The sequence below is a fragment of the Malurus melanocephalus genome, unplaced genomic scaffold, assembly GCF_030028575.1.
Source record: "Malurus melanocephalus ecotype Western Australia unplaced genomic scaffold, MMel_1.1 scaffold_232, whole genome shotgun sequence".
Lineage (NCBI taxonomy): Eukaryota > Metazoa > Chordata > Aves > Passeriformes > Maluridae > Malurus > Malurus melanocephalus.
In genome coordinates, this window is record NW_026623464.1 from 797,280 (window position 1) to 815,161 (window position 17,882).

The window sequence follows — 17,882 nt, forward strand, 5'->3', positions numbered from 1 at the left end:
TGTTCAAACTAGCTCACTGTACCAAAAGCAGCACTGCACCAATGCAGACAGGCTTTGTAGTCCAGTCTAACTTAGAGAACTCAGATGAAATGGAGACCTGTTTCATTTCCTTGTCTTTACTCAGTCACTGTTTAATGTAAAATTCATTAAAAAGTCCATGCATTTTCAAGCCAAAAACTCCAAAGATACAGAGATTTTACACTCTTCCTTAGTGATTGCATACCCTTTGTGTCCATATAGAATGTTTATCCCTTATTTTCTCATGCTTAACTTTTATGTGTTTAATGACTAGGATTTTAAAGTTTTTAAACTTAAAGTCATTAAAGTCTTTATTATTGCTGTTAACATCAACAGTTTATTTTCCCTTCCATAGCAGTTTCAAGAAATTTTGAAAAAAATAACATTTTACCCTGCCAATTATTTCTTATAATTTTTTGCCTCAATATTTACAGTAGCTTTAAACTTGTGAGAGCTTTCTATGTTCAAAATCTTTAAATTGAAAGCTTTTAGTCTTTCATTATTAGAAATAATGCAATGATTGAGATGCCGAAAGAGATTTAAACCAATTGAACTAATAATTCTTGTTTCCTTCTAATCTGTCTCAACACACAGCAGAAGTTTTCTAATGTTCCAATTCCCAAAGACCCAGAAACCACAGAATTTTATACAACTAGCTTTTTTTCCCAGTCCCTACCATCATAGAAACTAAGGCTTCATCATCTTTTAGGCAACAATATCCAGGGTTATATGCTAGATTTTAATAGGGCTGTCTTGATCTCTGATGTAAAATATTTGTTATTTAATTTCAAAGTAAGATAAGTGTTTTCACACAATTACAGTCAGAGTAATATTTAAGGTTGTATTAATCACTCGAGCAAACAATTTCAGCTTTTTAAAGAAGCTGGGTGAAAGTCTTCTGCAGCTAATTAAAACCTTTCCTTTTTATTTATGGCTTAGAAGAAAATTTGGAAGAAATTTAAGATACTGGTACAGCTTTTCACACACTGTAGTATAGGACTTCCACCTATAGTGATCACTATAACTAACTCTCCAGACTTTATGCTATTGGTTTGATTACTACAAACCTTTCTTATGAATAGGAAATCATTTTAAATCAGGATGAATCTTTGCCTTGAACACAGCTTTTCATCTGTATATTTGTATATTTCTATGTAAAATTATCAAGATGTTCTGTAACCTTCAGAGATAAGGGTGCTTTTAAATTCAAGTTACATCTAAATGGTTTGGAGATATTGATCAATAATGAAGTGGTTAACCCTGTAGGAAACTTAAACTTCATACAAAAAGAATCAGAAAATCTATCCTACTTGCTATTCCACAAAATTATATTAATTTAAAACAGTTTAAACTATAAGTCAGCATGCCTTCCTAGGCACTTTCATGATATTACGAGTCAGTAAAATCATCAAAATGACTAAGATTAAGATAATAAGGTCTTCGATTTACTCAGGTTACTACAAAGCAATAATCCCCGGTGAGAAGACTTTATAGTTTATATGCAACTATTGAAATGCCAATTTATATCCATGAAAAAAGAGTCTTAAATTACTGTCATGTGCACAAATATCATTTAGAAAACTATATGAATCTAGTACTTTCAGAATGCAGGCTTATGGAATACCTGAAAAGCAAGGACTGTCTAGCACATGAGAAAACTTCATGATCAGGCATATGACATAGGAATAAACTACTGGAAAAGCCCAGGAACGCTTTCCTCTTCTAATGCACACACTCTCTCTCTCTTTTATTTTATTTTAAAATACATTTTCCACTTTCTTTCAGTTTTACAAGATTTTTTTTTATAGTGATTGTATCTGTAACTTGATTTTTGTAATGATTTCATAGCCTTTAACTAAGCTACTGTGCAAAAGCGGTAGGAGTAAGTTCACATTTCAACCTTTAAAAGAGAACCCATATAAATTTTAAAACCAAAATTCTCCAGCCATCTGTGTGTACAAACCACATCATTATTTCACTGCCTATATAGTACTGCTTTCTACATTAGAGATACATTTTGTTCCATTTTCTATTTTTTGAACACTGTATAGTATTTTTCTCTGTATTGCATTCATGTGGAACGGCCATGTTATTATGTGGCACAGGCTGTGACAATTCCATAACTTTGCCAGTTATGTGGGTACACCACATAATACTATTGTGGGATTGYGGCAGTATTTTGTGGACAGAACTCCTTAGTGCAAATAATATACAATGTACCTATGTGCACACATGCTTACCAATAATTACATAATAAGTAATTTAGATAACATTATTAAATTATGATTTGTTCAAATTAGATCAATTACTGTCTTAGATGCGACCTAAAAAAAAATATTGGTACTGCTGCAATCAAACCCTACAACAGTCATTTGGTTCATGATTTCAGCCCCTTAAATTTTAGAAGAACTTAAGAATTGGAAACACTTGCTAGAGGAAAATATTTTCCAAAACATACAAATTGCATAGCTTGTGAAGCTAAAGAAAGAGGCTAGAAAGGGGCAAGGTTGCTCAGAGAACAAAATGAGGCAGACGACACATATAACTGGGAAATATTTTTTATGAAACATAYTACCTCATGTATATGGATATAAAATACTAATTGTGTATGGCTTCTGAATTTTTGCTCCATTATTTTAAACCATACAAAGTTATATCAATAACAATATTTTTAATTTGGCATTAAAATTTAATGTGTGTATATATATATATAWAATGTAGCAAATATAAATTGACCTTAGGCACCACAACTCCTCACTATTAAAACAATTTTTGGGTATCCCTGACACAGTCTTTGAATTTTGTAAATCTTCAAATTGTTAAATTCCTCATATTTTCATTCCTGCCAACTTCCATGGCTACCTGTTTCAGAAGATAAAATTTTTAAAAAATGCTGCAAAACAAGTGCAGCATGAAAAGAGCAGAGGGCATTTTAAGATGCAAAAAAATATAAAAAAAATTGTAGGAATAAGTCTGATTTTATGCAGTATTTCTAATAATGTCACCATATTAATATACAACTCCCACTTATTGTATTTCAATAAATGATATTGAAGGCATGTTAGAATGATTTAGGTAGGCGAAATACAGAATTAGAGACTATTTAAAGCTGCTCAATTGACAAGAATGCATGTTTTCAGTAAATAACGTAATTGGTACTGAACCATATTTAATTTGTTTTAATTTTTTTTTTAAATGTTAAGAAGCTTTAGGATTTAGAATCTTTAAAATTCACACAGTGGCACTTGGTGTCTTAAACTCAGTGTCAGATAATGAAGCTAGAACCCTATGTACACACATGGGGTTTTGACCTAAAATATTTTCATCTGATCTCCATCAGAGGATGACTTGATTGCTAAAGAGAGATAACACTACAGTATTATTAATCAAATTATATTTAATAATATTAATTAAAGTAATATCCATAAAAAGATTCTCCTTTTTTTTTTTTTTTTTTTTTCATGAGGTGTGGATTGGAAATACCTGAATTCTTCAAAATCCCACAAAGAAACAAGTTCTTACCACAAGTTGTACTTGTCTATTGTCACATATCGCAGGATCTAACTCAGGCAAAAAATGACAGCTGGGAAAAACGTAGAATAGAAATTTCAATAACTCCCACTGTACTGGGTTCACTAAAATATCTGTACAGAATCTTTTCAGGAAACAATCCTGCTTAACTATTTAAAATAATTCCATGATTAAGGTGCATCAGAGAAATTAGCATTAACAGATAAAGTATTGGAGCAATTAGTATTATTTTTTTTTACCTAACATTAAAAAAAAAAGATTAACAATTGTTTATTCAAATGACAGAATAATAAGTTAAAATATAAATGTCAATAAATACAACCATGAATGACTTTTTGCATGTGTTGATATAAATTGTAGAAAAAACAATTTTCATATTACATTTYTGTAGAAATAAAATTGTTTTCAGCTTAATAAATATATCAGCTGTTCTAAACTGTCTACCAATGAAGTTCCAATGGAGATTTAGTTGGACTTTTGGAACTGTAAAAAATGATATCACGATCTTCAAAAAGTCAGTACAAATACTAGGGCATAGCATACAACTGCACAGGTAGCACAATAATATTTAAGAAAATTCTTTATGAATTTCTGTGTCTTTCTTTCAAACATCATTACATGTTTGATTCCAGTGTTTTAATTCAAATTAAAAGTTGTCTTAAAGTTATCTTGAACAAACACTTTGAGTATTTCTCTATTATGGATCATGAATGAAAGATATGTATTTTTGCAAAGCCACAGAAATATTTCCTAAGGAACATGTTTTTCATATAGTTTCTGCAGTCATTGATACAAGCCAGATATGTGGCATATTTTTCTGCACAAGACAGAACTATTTGCAGCCCATTTAATTATAAATGAAATACATTTAAAATGAAAATAATGATAAAATTCATATGCTAAACCCATTGCTTGCCTACTGACACTTTGTTTGGTTTTATTAGAGGTGCTTGGCATTGTGTCTACTAATGACTTCATTAAGATACCAATGCCTTATGTTGAATTTATGACCAAAATATACTTACTATGTCTTCATGTTAGTTTAGGTAATATTAACCTTTCCCTTAACTGTATTGACATTTTTCCTGTTTAATAACCATAATTGAATATAGAAGGAACATGTTTACAACATTTTAGTACAGTGTAGTATAAAGATGTAAACATTTGATTTATGTTTTGAAGATAAAATATAAATACACACTATTCAGTTAAAAAATGTATTGTTTTACTTCCTTAATCAAATCTAACAATATAGCTAATGTTACAGTTGATTTAATTACATAAAACCATAATATATTTCAATAATATTATAAAATATATGATGAATAAACACTTTTTTCCTGCACTCTTTGCAGTCTAAAAGACACTGCAGTGCTGAAGTAAAACTATGTCATTATTTATGGTAAGATTCTGAACGTTTTTTAATTTCATTTTCAATGTGGATGAAGTATCTATACAATGAGTACCAAACCATTTCTAAAGGGTGCCATATTTGGGACCCGGATATATGGTATACTGTCGGCTAGCTGCAAAGTCATGTTTGCTTTAGAACTACTAACTTAGGTTTCACTTTACAAGACAAATCTAAAATTAAAAAAAAATCTAATTTAAAGGTATCACCTCACCACATCATATTTCTGGAACTGGCTGCTTCATAATCCAAAAGCTGTGCATAAAGCCATTGGCATGTGAAGTCTTTTCTCTGTAATTTCTCATCTAAAGTAGTATCCAGCTGAGAAAATTTTTCACCTGGAGAGGAAGAGAGATACTCCTGTCTTTCATCATTATTTTAAAATATACTTTCTTTAAGATTTCCTAGATAAACTTGGATCATATGGTTTTTTGGAAATAAAAAGTCAATTTTTTTCATGCAAAGAGTCCAACTATTTAAAATTTCTTCAGATATATTTMAGAAATACTTTTATACTAGTATTAGTTTTATGGTTTATTTTGTCTTTTGGGATGCAGTACTAGCCTTCTCAATAAATTCATTTTATTGGAAAATAAATCTATCCTTTATTACTAAAATCATTTAGAAGTATATATTATACATAAATTTCATGTCATAGCTACCATGAATGTTGCTTATTGTGCTATTTCCATAATTAAAAATATACAATCATTTATACTTACAATTCTTCTTAGCAATCTATGAGGTTTAAAAAAAAATCACCATTATATGCAAGAATGGACACATGGCAATCTTATCACTCTGATATGTCTTTTACTGATATGATCTATTAAGACATTTAAGACATTTCATGGTAATTTCTCATTTGGATTCCAAAGCAATTGCATCTATAAGATTATTTTTCAGAAATTGTTGCCTACTTTTGGGTCACAAAAGACATATAAATGTAAGAATAAAATAGTGACACTATTTTAGTACAAATAGTACAAAACTTGAGATCCTTCAGTTTTTGGACCATATTGCTGAATAACAGACATGTTTAGAAGGATAAGGAGAAGGAYGTCAGAAGTGAAAGAGCCTCCAAAGGAAGCATCATTGCTGCATGGAGACATTAATGGTTTTGAATAATTTTTTATTTTCTACCATCATACAACTTCATAGATGATATTTTTTCAACACCTTCAACTCAGGACTTTTATAAGATATTAGATTTTTTAATTCTTTTTTTTTTGGTACAAAAGTTTTTTGTTTTTCTCTTTGATGTAATTTCAGATAACACTGAGTTATCATCCTTATTGTTAATTATACCTTTTTTTTTTTCTTTCAAAAATTCTTCTTTCCTCACTGATAGGTGAATTCAGCAGCTACTAGAAGTTTTTTAGTAATCTGCAGGAGCACTTGAAACAGCAAAGACCACACATCACCTCACTTAACATCAAGTCCATTTGCTCACTACGGATTATTCAACTTTCACTAACTGCAAAGGGGTGGCAAGGTGGGGAGGAAGGGAGATATCAGAAGTGCCATACTTTCATTCATATTGGCAACATAAACTGAAGTTATAGGATATTTACCAATTCACCTTTTAAGAGGTTTGGTACATTACCTGTAATATTTTTCTTCACTTTGCATAAGCTGCAAAATATAGATCCTCACTGTCATTTTACCTGGCTTTGCAGTGAGGTCATTGCTTTCAACTTTTAGCTCTAAGTTAAAGCATCATAGATGCTTATTTCATAGTCTGAAAAAGAAATCTTTTTTGCTTATTTGTCTTAATATAGAAAATCTCTATTTAAMTCAAATCCATTCCTTAGGCTGAATGTGTTCGAGGCAAGGTCCTGGCTCAGAATATAAAGTCATATATGTCTTGCTAGACATTCACAGATTAGAAATTTGGCAGAAGAATTTATCCTTAGTTGATGTAAAGAACTCTGATTTACCTCCTCAGGAAGACAGAAGATAAAAATCTTGGATAAACAGTCACCAGCTATGCAAATGAGGTTGTGAGGTGTGAGGGCTGACTAAAAAAGTCAAGCAATGAATTACTCAATACATGCCAAATATAAAAAGACTCATAATTACACTGTTCATAAGCTTCCTTTATTAAAGTGGGAAATATATATATATATATATATATATATATATATATATAATTTATGCTATAGCCTTCCTGGTCCAGGAGTACTATTTTCTAATCTTTACATTTTGAAAATTTATAGGTTCCAAGTCCACAACTACACTGGTATTCTTACAGCTCTTTATTTGAAGACAGATGCTGATTTATAACAAGAGTAAGACACATTGTGAGTGACTTCAAAAGAGCTCTTAACCTGGAGATCATCTTCTACAAATGCTCTACAATGAAGAATAATTTACCAAGAAATTATATTTCGTCTTTTTCTTACCTGTATTTACAGAGAAGTTTGCCAAGTGTTGCCATCTTTCTAAGGATAAATATTTCTTGCTATTAAGATAATTGGTATTATTTATGCATTTATTGAAGTGTTTTTAACTTTTTTCTTGATTAAAAGGGAAATAAATGTCAGGGATAAAGCAGTATTAGAAGTTCATGTCTGAGTGTGTGTGTCAGCAATGGTTGAAAGAAGATGAATATACAATGAGCTATAATAATGTTTATGAAAAAATTTAATAATTATAACTTGGTAATTAATTTTCCAAAATGATTTTAAATAATTTTCCTTAGTTGCAGTTTTAATTTTTGAATTAATTATGTTTGAAACATAACTGGGTTTATTTAATAAAACTGTATTTTATTTTTACTTTTGCATGTTAATTATTGAAACATGATTGAAACAAAAGTGACCAAGATTATGCGTGCAACAGGGTGTTCTTCCTTAAAATTATATATGCTATTAGACAGAGTATTCTTGTTCCGTATTAGTGTTAATGTTAATAGTGGCTTTTTTTCCCAGATGGGCAGATACTCTTCAATTTGTTTATAATGTTGCATAAAACTGTATTCTATTTTCTTATGTAGAACATACCCATACTCTTACTTTTTAAAAGTAATATCTCACTTTTTAGTTCTTATGAAAAATATCCATGTTATGAATTAAAACACTGCATTATTACTTTTCTATTCCACTGATGAATATCATGTGTTTGAGAATCTGGTGTATCAGTATAATTAACATGCTTCTGCATGATAGTTTTCTTAAATTAGGGCTACATGTTTTTTTAAAAACCTGGACCTGATTTTGTAGAAGTATTAGCACACATAGAAGTTCCAAAGAGCTGTAAGCTTTCTGCATCTTTGAAATGGATCAGACCCATAATCTTCAATTGTTAAATGCGGACAACTCTAAGACTATCAAAGAAAACAGAAATACATCAAAGAAAGCATCAAAACCCAAATTAATTTCAGAGGTATTTAAAATACCATAGCCTCATTAGATTATCACTTCTAAGGCTTCAGTCTTTTTGACCCTTCTTTTTTTTTAACATGACACACATGTTAATAAATTAAGATTGGAATTGTCTTACACTTGGTATTAATACAGTAATAATTTTGAGTTGTTGTCAAATATTCATCCACGCAGGTACTGTGCACTTAGGCCAGATACATGCAGCAATCTAGGCCACCTACTGGCAATTTCCTACAAAATTTGAGTATCTAAAAAGAGAGAACTTAGAAAAGGCTTAGGGCATCTGAAATATCTTTGGAACTGAGTAAAGGAGAAAGGCAAAGAATCTGTGGACTACCTTAGATGGAGTGCCTAAAGTTCTACATGGAGTCAATTTTCTTCTTATAGGTTTTGCTTCAAGATAGATGCATCTTGTGCCCTCAGCTGTAGCTGTCACTGTTAAAGAGGACTGGAACACAACCAAGGGAATAGCTTGGCATGTGGAAGCTGGAGGTTCAAATCTCATCAGGATAAGGGGTACCTGAAAGCCATGTTCCCCACTGCTAAGACAAGTGTTAACAAACCAGCATACAAAAGGAAGGAGGATGGTAACACAAGGTCTACATTCAGGGTGAACTCAAGTTCTGTGCCTGGGAAACACCAACCCTGGTTGTTGTAAATAACAGTTAATTACTTCATCAATTTAAAGTTAGTTACTCTTCATCAATTTATTTGCAAGGGGACTTACACGCAAGGGAATGCTAATTCCCTTAATGTTAACCTGATTAACATAGAATTTTTTTTTTTCAAATCTTTATTGATAATGGGAAGATAAAAGATCTATAATATGTCATGCCTCTTGATAAAGAAATATATGAAGTCTGCACTGTATTGAAACTTTCAGATCTTATATTTGGAAGGTGATTTCAATCGCTTCAAACCTTGCTTCATACAGAGTACAATACAAATAAAAGACTAAGAARCCTAAGACCTACAGTGTGAAAGAAGGGCTTGGAAATTATTCAGCATTCTATGTTTTCCTCCCTAATAAAAAAAACCTGTGCCCAGAGTTAACTTTCTCAATATGTATTCTGGAAATGGTGTTCTTAAGATAGGAATTAAGTAGCGGAGTTTGGGTATAAAACTATTGTCTACACTATTAATATATTAACTTTTACTTCTCTGTCAGCATTCTGGCATAAATTAGTGGTCAGCAATATCTATTATGAGGCCATGTGTGTAAGTATGCATACGAATGCACAAAATCTAAACAAAAACCAATTCTTATTGCAAATTTAAAAAATATATAGCCTGTGAGAATTTATAATTTCTACCGTCTTCTATAAAACTATCTTATGTGTAAAATACACATTTACAACTTACCTTGTCAAACATAAAATCCAACTTTTTATCTCATTTTTTTCCATGTTACAACAAAAAAAAAAMCCCTTATTTCTGTCACAGTCTGTATAATACACACAGAAGAGAAAGTAAGAATGACATGAAGAATGACTCTTGCTATGATGGAAAAACAGTGAAGTATTTGAAAACAAGAAAACCACAATAATTAAAAAGCTACAACCACCACTGCCCTTTACACCTAAAACCCACCCATAAACTAGAAAGTAAGAGAAATGAGATTAATTTCTTCTCTTTTACAGAGAGCTTAACACATTTGTCAGCAGTGTACTTTCTCAGGAGTCATTATATACTCCCTTCCATTACACAGTAATCACATCAGGCCCAAATTATTTTGAAAAAAGAATGGTATTTAGAGTGGTCTTTAGCCATGATTAAAGGTATTCCGTGAATACATTTATAGTGGCAATATATATATATATGACTTCCAGACAGTTGGCAATATAATATGGCAGTAATTGATATGGAGTTCTTATTGAAAATTATAGCACATCTAGATAATGTTTATTTACAATTCAGGTCTGGAATTTTCACGTAATGGGGTACATACACTTCTACCTTAAATACTTTTTTTTTGTTGTCATATTAGTTCATTTTAGAAGGTATCTTTTCATGAGTGTTTTTTGACTAAATCAACGTCTATCTCCAGGACCAAAATGAATGAAATAAAAATATTTAACTTTGTGTCTGAGTGAGTTTATAGCTGAATAAAATAGGAAATATAGTTTCATCACAAGAATACTACATCAGGTTATGACCTACAACACTTTTTGATGCTTTAAATGCTTTAGCAAATATGAATCAATAAGGAGTTTTGAACATGGGAGCACTGATCAATGTATAAGATAATGTCTTTCAAAAATTTTAGAAGTAGCTAGTGAAAGAAAAAAAAAGAGTTTATTTTCTCAAGACTTGTGGGGTTTTACCCTTTTTACTAGGTATTTTGTAGTTTTTTTTCAAACTACAAATAAGGTCTACTATATTATTATTCGATCTACTAACCTGTTTTTCTTCTCTAATGTCTTTACCAACCAGTTAAATCTGTTTCAGTGGTTATGATATTTAAGACTGTGCTTTCTGTGTTCTCTCTTTGATGCGTTATTATTAGATTATGCAAAAGTTGAATCCTTTAATTAAGATTCCTGAACCACTGAAAAAGTACAAATTTCACCTCTGAATTCAAGGAAAACAGGATTTCATACTTACATCTTCCCATTGTTTTCTATTTTGCTACTTGTTCCTGCCCCTGCAGAACATACTACTATTATTTACTGGTCTCCAGTTTACTGAGTATACTCAATTTGTTCCTTTTCCCCACTGAGGCAAATTCAAGTCTTATTTCTTCCTCARTGGTGTACTTTTAAAACACTTAATTTAAAGATATTTCCCCCTATTCATATCACAATAGTGTCAAGAAGTTCTTCCAATATCTTCTGATTACTTAACCTCTTCTATTGCAATCCTCTGATCATACAAATACATTGAAAACTGCCATTCCATATTAAAATGCTCATGTCTTTTACTCTTSTAACATGGTACATTTCCATTTGTATTGTTTCATAAGGTTTGTTTTCCTGTCATTGACATCATTAAAATAATTCCTTCCAATTTGACCAACTTTTGCAACTTTTATGGGTTGTTATCACTTCCTGTACTCCTCCATTTATGTTAAATACAATTCCTTATTTTCTAAAATTTCCTTCATAGTAATAGCTGTTTCATATTGTGACATTTCCTAAGACATATGACACTTATCTGTGCTAGTGTATAAACCTAAAAACTATTTCACCTGGTTTGTGCAGGAAGCTGCCACACAGCCAATTGTTCATTTCACCTTTTTTTTTTTTTGTTAATTTATGACTTCTCCAATATGGATTTGCTTCATGTTTGAAAAACTAAGCTGATTCTTTAAAAACACCTGAAAAGCACCCCTGTTAAAACCAAAGCTCAAGTCTACAAATATGAAGAGGTGATTGTTTACCCACATGGAGAGAAAAAGAAGAGTTCCTGATGTAAACTACTTCTACCTGCAATCAGCATGCTTTCAGGATGCACTCAGGTTTTTACAAGTTCGAAAAGAACACAAAAGACTTTAYAGTGCTCTGCCATACTTTCACATTATTCTTTTGTGTAATATTCTATGAACAGAGTGTTCTGTAGTCTATACAGTACCCACTTCAGCTGCTCTGCACAGGCAAATTTCATCAACAGCACTGCTGAGAAATAAATCTGGAGTACATCTGTGCCAAGAGTTACCAAGCGTTCTTTGGATAGTCAAGGCTCTTGAAGAATAAAAGAAATCAAGAGGAGTAAAAAAATATTTTGAAATTGTATGTTCAACATTTCGATGCTTAGTTATCCATCAGTAAATGTAAGGTATAAATAAGACGGAACTAAATTGAGCCTGTTTTATTCATCGTTACTGCCTACACTTTCACATAATTTCTGTCTCAAATACCAAATCTGTCTAGTACAGATCCTATCTCTAGTTTTTCTCATAAACTTTGGGAATTAATAAACCCCCTAATGATGGATGTTCTCTACCGAAAAGAGGATTTTACACTGTTGAGGAGAAAAATAAGAGATGTATAACATAAAGCCCCCTTTTTTACAGAACATTTTGATAGATTTTATTTATTACCATTCCCACTTCTTAAAATTAAATGACAGAAGCAATCAAGAACTTCAACACAAGTGTTTAGTTGCTTAGTAATGAAACAGTATTTCCAAGCAAGAAGAGATTATCACTTTATATGTAGTCCAAAACAGAAGAATTTCTCTAAAWTCAATAAACCAAGTAAAATTATTTAAGACATAAGATCTTCCAAAGGAATTCTCAAAATAACAAGTACAAAGGAACATTCTGTAAGAGTGCAGGAGGTCTAACTGCTAAGTTGTTCACTATAAAGAGGGCAAAACTTACACAATACAATCAATTCTATTGAGTGTGACATCCATTAAAATAGGCTTTGTTTGTAGTGAAGAACTTAAAAGTCCAAGAAAGGGACTGAAAAATTCAACCCCAACAAAACTGTTTTTCAAAATAAAAATTCGAGGCTTCTATGTGACAAGAGGGTACATTTGCCAAGTATTAAAAATAAACAAAAAAATCCATCATTACTCGGGAGAAGCATGAAGTGAGTCAGTAAAGCTGACTTACATCACATTAATAATTGTCTTATTGTTCATTTCTTGAACAAGTAATTAAAACAAGAAAGTTTGTGTCACATCTTCAGATTTTTCATTTTAACAGGTCTTTCTTATGTTTACTCTTGAGAATAAACATTTTTTTCTGGAAAGCTATCTGAATAATAGAAGAACTAATTTTAAGAACKCATGTTCATCAACACACATGATGGGCACAAGTACCATGCATAACTAGTACTTAATGCAGAGTAACACTGAAAGTGAAATAATGAAATTATTGTACTAATGTGACTACATAGTTTAGTTATGAATGCCTCTGGATTGATTATCTATTCTATCTATATAATATATAGAGTATTTTTACAGATATGTATATATTATATAATAGGTCAAAATATTATATATTTTTTCAATTTAAATGGGTTTTATTTTGTATAGGCAAAACTATTTCTGGCTTAATTTCTGATGATGCCTTGAAATACCTGCTGGTATTTGATGAACAGACAGTGAAAGCAATTCACAGCTTTGTCAGCACAGTAATATGTATCAACAGAAATATTCTACATTGTCAAATACTGGCACAGAACCTACACTGAGTGCAAGGCTGCTATTTAATTTACTTCATAACAAAACCAAGAGGTAACACTGACAATCAAGCCTATAATTAGGCCAACCACTGTATGAACAAGACTTATTGGAATAAATGGAAAAAAAAGTGTCAGACTCTGAGTCTTTTTACTTTCTTAAGACTCTACATCTAAAATGAGTTAGTCCCCAGTTGTGTGCAATTCTTATATATTTATATCCAGCTTAAAAACAACCATAAACACTAAACTTATGTCTATAAATAAATATACACATAGAAGTACTAATTCTTCTTATTAAGTTATACTTAATTGGGTGATACATCATGGAAGACAATAAACAATATGAAAGTCTAGTCTTATAGATCTATTTTAAAAAAATAACTTCCATTTATAATGAAGGTCARGTAAAAAAACAAAAGAAAACCCCAGTTTGCCTAGGAATTGCCCCAGGTTAATTCTCAATACATATGTCTCAAAGAGCTTAGTATTTTTATAGTTATCTTAACTAGATTGAAATTTTCAGCTGGTAAATACATGAAAACAAACAAGAATTGAAACACTGTATATAACTATAGAGAACCCAATACATATTCAAGTGTATTCCCAGGTATGGAACTGACATGATTAGATTGATTTTGGATCAGTTATAGTTACAATAGTACAGGCGATTTCTATCCATGCAAAGAAGGCTTGAATTATTTACCTGACTGAATAAATTAGTAGAAAAAGGAATAAATTAGCCCTGATTCCTCCTGGTTTTTACAGAATTTTGTTTAGAACTTCATTCAAATTATTTTGTAGTGGGAAAATGAACACAAATCACCCAGTTCTATTTGTGAACATAATTTAACTGTCCTTAATCTTGAGTTGAAACAGTTTATGCTTATTGTAGGTGTATTCAAGTTAGTCTATTTTTACTAAACTTTTCATCTAAACTTGCTACCATGTTCTCCAACCCACTCCCTTTACATATACATTTCTATATACACATATATAAAATCTGTTTGAAGAGGAGGGAACAACTTAAATACCAAAATGATTCCAAATAGGTGAATTTGTCTCGTATGCATTCTGTTTATTTTTGCAATAGCTTTTAAGACAGCCATAACTAATTAATTTAAAAGTGCAATTTGTTTTACCAGTTGTCTAACAACAGGTTAAAATGATTGTTCATTTGTAACTTTGCTTGTTTGCAGCTGACAGTCTAATCTGCAAATAGCATAGAAATTTACAGAGCATTAAGATCTGATCCAGAGGGGAGTGAAATCCCATAAATTTCAATTAGGTAGAAAAACTCCTATTTGAGATTAAGGAAATTCATTAGCTAATCTTACACTATTTACTTCAGAAGAACGAAACAGAAGATTATACTGTGACTTTTAAAATCTTATGGACTATATTGAGTTATTAAAATTGTATAATTTTACATGAGAATTTATCTAAAAAAAGAACCCCAAAAACTGGGCAAACTGAGATTTTGCTTGATTTTACTTTGATTGTTAACAGTCACTGTCATGAAGAAGGAATAGTATTTCATTGCCAAGTTTGTATAAGAAAATACCCACTTTCTGCCTTACATGGAACTTGTTTTATAAGAAAGATCCTAATACAGTTTTCCATACAAAATAAACAATTTCAATAAAAATAATGATGGAAAAGGTTAACAGACTTCTTCAAGGCAGTTGAAGAAATAAACCAGTATTAAATGGTAATGTTTACAGAATTTTTTTAATGTAACTACAAAAGTAAGTACAAAGCATTATTTTGTTTAGCAAGATTTTTTTTTTTCTCTTCTGAAAAGACAAAGAAATTGCTTAGAAGCACTAAGTTAGGTGTACTGATACAGARGCTAGACAAATTGGTACATATCTGCAATGAGAATACAGAAAATTCATGTAAGTAAATACAGAAACTCGTCTGAAACTTATACCACAGTTCTTGAAACTTTCTTTCAATCTTTGGACTTCTGCATATTCTGGCTCAGTGAATGTATGAAAGGATATTAAAACTGGAGAATTATCTGAATAGCACCATCACCCTCAAGGCATCCAGGTCTCAGAACAGACTCTTCTTCAGCATTCTGGCTAGAAGAGGAGGAAAACAGGAGAAAAGAATGCAATGATGTAGCAAAATTATCACTAAACTCAAGGTAACTTATTTTCAAAGGTATTTAAATAGTCTTAATTCTACTCACCTTCTCCTGGATTCCAAACAGATTCTTCAGCTTTTACCTGACTGGTCCTGGGTAACTACATCTTACACTGCTCTGGGTACTCACCAGTACTGTCTTGTTGTGTAACTTTACTAATTATAAAATGAGAACAAGGTATTTTCCCCTATATTTCATTATAGAAATAATGAACAAACATACAGGATGGGAAATCATAAAAATATATAATGGTCTCACAGGGGAAATGAAGTTTGGAAGCAAGAAATTAGTATGATGCAGGGATAACATACATGCTTAGTAATATAATGAAATAGTAATAACTATTTTTACAAAAGTTTAAAACCCCAAAATCCCAAACAGCCATTAAATGTGAAAGAAGCAACTTTTAAAATTTATTCCAAGAAAGATTTTATAAACATTTCCATTTGCAATAAATGAAAGACATTTGAAAGAAAATTTTGAGTACATTGCACACAACTCACATAGTACGGTGACAGCCTATGCAGTGTTTTAGCATATGTAGACCAGACTACAAGGTAGAGTCTGACAAAACCTAAGAAGGCAGACCTGGCTAAGAGTCAGGAGTCACGCTTATTAAATTGAACTCTCAGGGGTATCATGCAATCAGAGGTCACAATCGAGGCAACAGAAGCAATGTCACRATATCAGAGAAAGGGCCAATTCAGACCTGCTCCCCGACAGGCATTGAGGTCACGGCTTGCGGCAAATAACTGTATTAAAAGGGAATATTCTCTGCACACTTTTAGAACTGTCATCTGAACAAACAAAGCCAGGTCATTGGTAGGTTAAATCAGAACTTTCTGGCTTTCTAGCACATAGCTTCCTTTCTTTTTACATTCACTGCTAATTTATCAATTACAAAATATACATCAGGTACTAAAGCAAATACTCAGTAAATTTAACTTAAAAATACACAGTAGATTTTAAATTCCTCCTTTCTAAAAGTCAGATTCCATCTTTGACAAGAGACATCACTGGTCTCTTCACAAAGTGGAAACTGCCAAGCTTGCATCTTATCAGAAAACAAAAAGCATGCATGTGTTTTAGGGAAATGTCTTTCCACAGTCAGGGTCTTAGTAAGCCTGATACTCAACATGCATTTAAAAAACATTAAAAAAAATTACAGTTATTCATAACTGTACTTGTTTAATGATGACTGTGAAAGTGAAGTTCTTTTGTGTGGGTATTTGGATTTCTTTATGTCATTGTGTGGACTGGGTTATCTACAAGATTCTACAAATGTGGTAATTTATGAAATTACAACCATGTTGTGTTAGYAACCTGGCAATAAACCAGCAAAGAAAGAACTATTCTACAATGTCATGTAAACAAAATTTTATTCAAAAATATTGTCTCTAAATGCAGCCTTACTTACCAATATGAGTAGATACATTACTGCAAAATTCAGTGTTTCTACTTTTTTTATACTTACAAGCCAGATAAAATATCTGCAGTGCATATATCAAACCAGCACAAACCCATGAATTTCAAGCAATTGTTAACGTTTGATAAGAATTCAAATGCAAAGTTATGAAGTTGGAAAATGTACATTACAGAAATAACACACCATAAGTTACACAGATAGCACYGCACAATTCTACATTTTCATTAAAATTTTCAAGTAACTTGCAATTCCTTGTAAAATCATGTAGACCCATCAAATACTCAATTCTGGATTACATTAAATCTCTAAAATGTATAGAATTTTGCTATAAGAGTTAGTATTGAATGGCATAAAATTTTAAATACCTGTATTTCAATGTTGGAGTATTGTTTTGATATTTTGCTTGAAAAATATTGCACACTACCAAAACATATGATGTATCAGAATAACATTATTAGTTATAACAACAGAAAGATAATTCAGTGTGTGTTTTATATTGAACTTGTGAAAATGGCCTCTTTGAAATGCTGTAGATCTCTGACCTCATTGATGATACTAATTCTCCATAACACCATTGTACCCCTTACAGAATAGGAAAAAAAGAAAATTTCTTTAAAGCCAACTTTAATAAATTACATTTTCAAATTAATTAAAAGCTTTGGTGTGAAGGCCTTCCTTTACTTCATCTCTGAAAGTGCTTAGAATWATGCAGTTATTAAAATCTATAGCTACAGGATACATTCCTTTAACAGTGATTTAAAATGTGTCATGGATTCCAATTGAAGCAAGATTTGTGTCTATAAAATATTTCTAAGACTACATTATATTC

General features: G+C 31.2%; 1 protein-coding gene across 1 annotated transcript in view; it reads right to left on the reverse strand.

Annotated features, from left to right (window-relative positions):
* The window catches only part of LRRIQ1 (leucine rich repeats and IQ motif containing 1), a 99,434-nt gene that overhangs the window by 13,840 nt on the left and 67,712 nt on the right, over window positions 1–17,882 (reverse strand). Inside the window, exons 24-25 of the mRNA XM_057374760.1 lie at window positions 5,175–5,298; window positions 3,541–3,601 (exon numbers count right to left, since the gene is read on the reverse strand). Coding sequence (XP_057230743.1) covers window positions 3,541–3,601; window positions 5,175–5,298 — 185 coding nt within the window. The remainder of the gene's footprint in view (window positions 1–3,540; window positions 3,602–5,174; window positions 5,299–17,882) is intronic.